The sequence below is a fragment of the Poecilia reticulata genome, chromosome 8 (genome assembly GCF_904066995.2).
Source record: "Poecilia reticulata chromosome 8, P_reticulata-male-v2, whole genome shotgun sequence".
Taxonomy (NCBI): Eukaryota; Metazoa; Chordata; class Actinopteri; order Cyprinodontiformes; family Poeciliidae; genus Poecilia; species Poecilia reticulata.
In genome coordinates, this window is record NC_088837.1 from 1528167 (window position 1) to 1536211 (window position 8045).

At 44.5% G+C, this 8045-nt stretch overlaps 1 protein-coding gene across 1 annotated transcript; it reads left to right on the top strand.

Moving 5' to 3' along the window:
- The first annotated feature begins 579 nt into the window (after nt 1-579).
- On the top strand, nt 580-7420 carry slc16a6b (solute carrier family 16 member 6b). Its single transcript, XM_008415224.3, has 6 exons — nt 580-888; nt 2152-2385; nt 2935-3078; nt 4178-4306; nt 4414-5265; nt 6405-7420. The coding sequence occupies exons 2-6, from the start codon at nt 2154-2156 to the stop codon at nt 6641-6643; spliced, it is 1596 nt and encodes a 531-aa protein (XP_008413446.2). The 5' UTR covers nt 580-888; nt 2152-2153; the 3' UTR covers nt 6644-7420.
- Nucleotides 7421-8045: the final 625 nt, after the last annotated feature.

Consider the following 8045-nt stretch of genomic DNA (forward strand, 5'->3'; position numbering starts at 1 on the left):
TCCTGGGCACATTTTTACTTTTAAAGATGTCCCGTTTTTAAAAATAAATAAAAACAAAAAAGCTGTTTTTCCCTGGTGTACAGGCAGAGGTTGGACATTTGTAACGTGTTCAAACTAATTAACTTTGCCCAGTCCCTGTTATCTACAGGGGGGCAAAGTATTGTGCAGACTTTTGATTGCAGTGGCACCGGTTCTTCAATTTGTACTTTCTAGCATAATATGCCGCGCTACAGTATATGCGAGGGCTTTGTCGCGCGCGCCACCTGAAGCTGCTGCATTCAAGTTCAATAGCGAAATCTCACAAATTACATTCTTCTACATTATAAAAAAAATCCGGAATTGTTTCTGGCTTGGACACAAAAATGTGAAATGGCATCCATTTCCCCCTTCGTGTTTGATAAATGCCCCAGTTAGTCGGTTTTCTTGTAGAGTGAGGCATTATGTTTTCATGTTAACGTGAACGCAACATGAGCGAGACCGCTCGCGGCAAATTGAAGATGAACGCGCGTATGAGCGAGGCAGATGCAGTGATAGAATAGCGGCGCGTTCATGGCGCCGGCGACCCGCGTGCTCGCGTTTGAATACCGGCTTGAGCCGGTAAAGAGCTGCCAAGACAGACAGGACGTAACTCTGAAGACAAAGGATGCTGCTGCTGCTGCGGCTGGCGGAACAGCGTTAGTAACGGAGGAAGTAGCAGATATATTTAACAAAAAAATATATGGAAATAGTTTTAGATGTGCTAATATATTTTTTAAAAAAGCGTAATTGTTTTAATTGCAAGAAAAATACCCATCTACAGAAACCTTAATGATGCCAAAATGACGAACGGATAAGACAAGCAAAAAGTCCAGAGGACACAGCTGCCTTGTCCTGCGGTCAGCTCTGCTGGTAAGTCCACATGCGAGCTGCTGGATGCTGGCTAACTTCCGCCAACAGGGCAGCGGCTGTTCCTTTTCGCTTTATTACAAATGCAAGTCTTGCGGGAAAAAAATAATTTTTTTATTACTTATTAAATCTAACAATTATTATCTTATACGCGAATGTTCCATTTTTTTCAATTTATTCTCAATAAGACGTTTGTAAGTCAGTTAAAACTCATGTAACAGCGGCTGAACTCAATGTGTTGCTGAGCTCTTCCTGTTCTGCGGCGAGAGACGGTATAAGTTTAGCCGTTTGAGCCTCCTGCGTCAACGACTGAGAAACCCCTGACATCACTCCGTCTTCCACCTCTGCACTGCGGGCCATGGACATCACTGGCCCTTTTCACCACACACACGCAGACAAAAGCCACGAAATGCTTTTAAATGGAAGAAAATGCATTTAAAACAAATACCACGCGGAGGCCCTGAAAAAAATCCATTTAAGATTAAAATGACAAAATGTTTTCTAAAGTTATATGAGTAATGTATAGGAATAGATTAAATAGAAAGTGATTTGATATGTTAGAAGTGGACCGGTAAATCATGATAATGTTCACAACATGGTCGCCTGCTTTTGTACGGTACATTAATAACCGTTAATGTACACAAGCTTTACAAAAAAGACATTAAAGTATTTAACAAGAGGGCAGAGTTGCAGCCGATCTGCCTGGTTTTAGAGAAATGTCATTTTTTAACTTGAGAATTTCAGATGATTTAAAAACGACTTTCATTTGTCCTGCTGAATTACATTCCAAATCAAAATGGAATAAATAGAACCAGGTCAACCTCCAGGGGGCGCTGTGGGGTTCAATTCAGAAAATCCTCCTTTTTCCAGAATGTTTTATCTGTTATCTCAGTGTTTCCCATCCTTGGTCCTCTTGGCTCACATGTGTTAGAGGGTTCCCTGCATCAGCTCACCTGATTTCAGTTGATGGTTGATCAGAAGGGGCAGCCTAAAGCCTAGTGGTCAGTAATAAGTGGTGGCAGACAGCCAGGATCTGGTTCTGCTGGAAGTTACTTCCTGTTAAAGGGAAGTTTTTCCCCTCCACTGTTGCTACATGCGCATGCAGGAGGAGAGAAGGCTGCAAGGCATCGACTCGATGCAATCTGCTGACTTTCTTTACACTGAAAACTGATAGAAAAATGAACAGGAACAGTTTGTAGAAGACAAACACCGCTCCATCCCACAGAACCCAGCTCAGCGATTTTGTTGTGTGTTTCTTTCTTGTAGCCATGAAGACTCCCAGAGTACCTGGTTGCTTGGGTCCAAATGTCTACCCGGCGGTGCCGGACGGAGGCTGGGGCTGGGCCGTGGCCGTGACCTTCTTCATGGTGGAGGTCAACACGTATGGCGTCCTCAAGACCCTCGGAGTGTTCCTAGAGGATCTCATGGGGGAGTTCCAGGAGAGCAACAGCCGTGTCTCCTGGGTCATCTCCATCTCCGCGTTCATCTTCGCCTTCACAGGTTGGTCTCCATGGTGACTGAGCTTCCTGTAGCCTGCTGGTGTTTGTTTTAGGGCCCAATGTATGGATTTGTTGCAGGTGGAAGTACGGAGAGACAAGAATGAGTCAGAGAATCTGGATCAGGACTGAAACTATTAATCAGATTAATTGTGATCAATGGATTATTGAAATAATTGCCAACTAATTTAGTAATTGATTAATCATTATCTGGAGTATACAGACTCTAAAAGGTCCAACATAGAGTAGCAATTAAGTTAAAACTTTACAGAAATATATACATTTTGCATAAAAGATAAAACAACAAACCTTTGTCTGTAAATTTGTTCTACCAAGAGCAGTTCTAGCTTCACCTGGTTCACATTTTGTAAAATAAATCTCTTTTGGATGTCCAACTATTAATCAGTCAATCCAAACATACACTGTATCAATTTTAGCCAATCAGAAGGGCCTGAGCTTTTCACATTATATACACATTATAAGTGTATTTTTAGCTGCAGATACATGCTTTGCTACAAATAATCACTTTACTGTGTTTCAACCCCACCCTCAGCCCCTGTGGCTTCGTTGCTCAGCAACCGCTTTGGCTACCGTCCGTCGGTCATGATGGGAGGCTTCCTCATGAGTCTGGGGATGATCAGCTCCGCCTTCACCAGCAGCATCTACCAGATGTACGTCACTATCGGCATCATCTCAGGTAATCAATCAATCAATCAATCAATCAATCAATCAATCTATCTATCTATCTATCTATCTATCTATCTATCTATCTATCTATCTATCTATCTATCTATCTATCTATCTATCTATCTATCTATCTATCTATCTATCTATCTATCTATCTATCTATCTATCTATCTATCTATCTAATCATTTGTTTAAAGGGACTTCTAGCAGTGTTGTGAATCTTTCAGCATCTAGTGATTTGATTCCATTCAGAAATTATTTTCCGTACAGAAACCAAACAGTTTGGAGATTCTGTTTAAATTGTGTGAAAACATTTATTCAAAACTATTCTATAAAAAAAACTAAATTTCATCAGTTTAAACAAAAACAGGTTTGTGCATCAAATTCTGCAACTTAAATGACCGGTATTAGCTTAATTAGCTGCCTGGCCTTTTCTTAAATAGAAAGCATCAAAGAATTATTCTAAACACCTGCGGTGGTGGATGTGCAGTATGACATGCATGACAGGTTTAAATAGAAGCAGCAAACGTGTACAAATTGAACGCATCATAAAATCAATTTCTGAGCATTTTGAATCTATTCAGAATTGCCAGGACTAGGAATTGCAATTCTGTATAGAATACATTTTTTTCTTCACCTCCACTGGACCTGTCTGTTCCTTCCAGAACCTTCTGGTGACCCAGAGGTTCAGAACCTCTGAAACACGACGCAGTGACGTCTCTACATACCGTAGATTTCTAGGGTGGCCTACAGAGATGCCTGAAGAGAAAGAACTAAAAGTGAAACCTCTGTGATATTTGGGCCACAGGGCCTGTGATCCTCACTGCTAGCTCTCCCTCCATGTTTTCCATGTCGTCCTGTGCTGAGGAACGTAGCTAACGTCCCCAATCTTTCTTCTCTCTCCCCTTGTCTCTTTTTTTGTCTTTACATGCATTTTGCCTTCTAGCAGTGGCTGTAGCAAACCTATCTCACCTCGAGCAGCCTGCCAGCTCTGACAAAGGAGTGACCTGCCAGCTTGACCCTTTGATCCACCCCCCCTAGCCATGCAGTGTTCCTCCCATGCGGGCCAGTGGCTGTTATGTCCCCTGTTTCTTTTCTGCTCTCTTCAGGGTTTGGCTTCTGCCTCTCCTTCCTCCCCACGGTCACCATCCTAGCCCAGTACTTCTCCAGGCGACGAGCCCTCGTCACGTCCATCGCTTCCTCTGGAGAATCCTTCGCCATATTTGCTTTTGCACCCGGTGAGTTTTTACTCTTTCTGCCTCGTTGGAGCTATGGATGCACCAATCCAATTTTTTACTTCAGCTAAACCTCAGCTCTTATTAATGACATCACCATGTCTCCACAGCGTTCAACAGACTGAAGCAGGCCATCGGGTGGCGCTGCTGCCTCGTGGTCCTTGGTGTCATGCAGGCGTCTGTTGTCGTCTTCGGCGTCCTCCTGCGTCCAATCAGCATCGAGCCAGAGCCGATGAGGGAGGTCGGCGACTCGGACTCTGAGTCGGCCTCTCTGAAGCAGCAGAGCGCCTATGAGCTGGAGAACGAACAGACCCGGACCTCGCTGAGCTCAGCCGTGTCCAGAGGCTCCGGGGACTCGGGCGTGACGTCCCTGTCCTCCTCCGACCAGGACCTGAGGGACAATGCTGAGGAGGCTTCACTGCCACCCAGGCTGGTCCAGGAGGACCTGGAGGGAGGAACCGGGGCCGGGTCTGGGTCCCCCCCCAGGCTGCTGGACTTCTCCATGCTGAAGGACATGGCCTTCCTGTGGTACTGTCTATTCGGTCTGCTGGCCACGCTGGGCTTCTTCGCCCCTCAGCTCTACGTCATCGAGCTGAGCAAGAGCCGGGGTGTGGCCCCCAGCGTGGCCCCCAACATGCTGTCTGTGATGGCCGTGGCTGAAATCGTGGGGCGCTTCTCCATCGGGGTGGTGATGAACAAGGTGGGCTGCAGGAAGACCCGCGTCCTGCTGGGCTGTGTGGTCGTCATGGCGATGGTTCTGCTGGCCTTCGCCGTGGTGTGGGAGTTCTGGGGCCTGGCGGTGTGCTGTGCGCTCTACGGCTTCTTCATGGGTACCGTGGGCTCCACCCACATCCCACTGCTGGCCGAGGACGAGGTGGTGGGCATCAGCCGGATGCCGGCCTGTGTCGGGGTCTACGTCTTCATCCAGAGCTTCGCTGGTCTGGCCGGACCACCGCTGGGAGGTAAGGCCAGCGCGTCCACTGTTAACCAGTCCCTCTAGTAGAAACCAGTAATGCTCTTTCACTCACACATAGAAAATTCAACAGTCATCACAAATTTTCCTGATCACTTTAGTGTTGACTATATTTCCTTCTTTTCTGACCAATCACTGCAACCCAGCTGAATTTTGACCAATCCCACTAGCCCCCTTCTGATGCAACTTCCTGTTTCTTTTTAATTAGTTACTCAAATTTTCAGTGTTTGAAGAAATCATTTTTGAAAAATCACTTGGATTTATAGTGATGTCAACACACCCAAAAACCATCATCCTGTTTTCCAGCTTCTATTTGTTTTGACTTTGACTTCATGTCAACTCACAGAATTATTAAAATAAGACAGTTTTTCATATTTTCATTTGTGACTTTTTCAAAGAAAAAAACATGAGGAAAAAAAGGTAAATTCAAATTGGAAATTGAAGTTGGTATTAAAAGAATCTGAGACTTTATTTTTAAGCCATCTCTACACTACATTCATCTTAACTTGAATCAAGATGGAATTTTTCTTTTGCACTTTTCTAGCTTCTCTTTAATATTAAGTTAAAATCCTGTCAGTTTTATGAAGGTTATGGTTATGGCAATATCAACATTTTTGTAAGTCCATGTTATGGTAAAAATAAAGCTTTAAGATGTTGCTGCTTTGACCACAGCTTTTTGAAAAAGTCATTTTAGGCCACAACTATCTGAAAAAAACATCACAACCTCCTGGAGGGACCGGTCTGTAGCCATGTCCATAGGAGACATGAAGGACTCCAGAACAAGTCCTAATGGTGCATTCACACTGGTGTGTCTGGTTTACATTCAAAGTCTAGCCGTCTGGCGTGGCGCGATTTGAACCGTTGTGAGCGTTTGATGCGTCTGACAAATAGGCCGGCAACGGAAAACAATGGCTGGAGCGATTTTGACACGTCTGATGCGGCTCCACGTAGACTTTGAATGTAAACCAGCTGTGCCTGACGCTCAAACGCGTTTGGTGTGAACGCACCATCAAGCGTCTGCATTCAAAGTGCACACACGTCGAACTTGAAGCGTCGGACGCATTTTTGACGCATGTAACGCCTTTGATGTGAACGCACCATAACATCTGACTCCACTTTGCCCTCCAGGTGTGCTGGTGGACGTGACCAAGGACTACGGAGCAGCATTTTACTCATGTGCAGCAGGAATGGGGCTCAGCGCCGTCTGCCTGGCTCTGGTGGGCGTGGCCAAGTCCGAACTGTGCCACAGAACAAGCGGGAGCGAGAACAAAGAAGAAGAGCAGGTCTCTCAGGACAGTAAACCTTTAGACTTTCTGGAGGTGGACTTTGTGGAGACCAGTCCAGTCGAACAGGCTGAGGTCATCTGAGGCCAACCACAGCTGGAGAACATCTGGTAGGAACCAACAAACAGGATCCAGACGGGAGCTGCTGCTGATCTAATCTCAGGTGTAACAAGCCCCTCCCTCACCAGATGTTCCTCCAGATGTTTCCAGGCCATGGATCATACAGCACCAAAGATGCTCTTTGCTCCCAGCAGTAACCAGTACTGAGGGGAACTGGAGGCTGTGGTCATAGGAACACTGGTTCTGGTCCTACTGGTTGGGGGTGTACATTTTATTCATTTGATAAGTAAATGAAATGCGATCCTAAATATTCCAGCATGACGACATCTGTTAGAGGCACTTTCTGCCGAAGGAGTCCAGATGGAGCCGATTCTACCGACTCTGCAGCCGTTTTCACGTCCAACGCACATCCTTCTAATATTTCTCATGACTGTAACAAGAGCTATACGGCAGCAGAGAGTGAGACTTCAGAGGAGATCATGAATCCTAACCACAACTGTTCTGTAGAGCTCTGTGTCTGTGATAACACACATTTCACCATGTGGATCCTGATGCACATTCAATCTGCAACAGAATCCTGGTGATCAGGAGGCTGAGACTCAGAAACACTCCACTTCAGCATGATCTCAGTCATTATTTAAACTGTTTAGAATGTGTGAGTTTTTTTTTATAACTTTTTAAAAAAAACATTTTGTCAACTTTTTAATTAGGTGCCAGTCGGTTTACTTCCTGTGAAGTGCAGAACCACTTCCACTCTTTAAAAAAAATTTTAAAAAATAAATAAAAACCGATAAACTGTAATTTGTGGTGTCTGGAAATGATGTTTCAGTTATTGGTTGATGCTCCGCGACCCTCTGGTGTAAGGTGAGCCTTCAGCACCACGGACAGCAACACTGATCCGTCAACACAGTCTGAGCCAATGAGATCAGAGCAGCATAACGACCCACACAGAACCACAACAGAATCCTGGTGGATCCATAGGAGACATGAAGGACTCCAGAACCAAACCCTCCAATTCAACAGAATTAAAGCTGCAGTATGTAACATTTATTAAAATCTTTTTTTATACTTTTGGTAAAACTGTCACTATAACTATAACAGACATAGATAACCTGGAAAAGAAATCAACTTAATTACGCTTCAATCAATTGCTTTGAATATCCATCCATCCATTTTCTTACATCCTTGTCCCTTAGTGGGGTCAGGAGGTTCTGCTGCCTATCTCCAGCTATCGTTCCGGGCGAGAGGCCCAGAACGATAGCTGGACAGGTCGCCAGTCTGTCGCAGTGCATTGAATTTAACAAAAATTAAGAAAATTAAGCTAATACTAAATATTAGGTCACATTTGATTTTTTTTGTTTTGTTTTATTTTGAAAGTTCTTTGGCATTTATTTAAATTGAAAATCATGTGACTATACCTTAATTT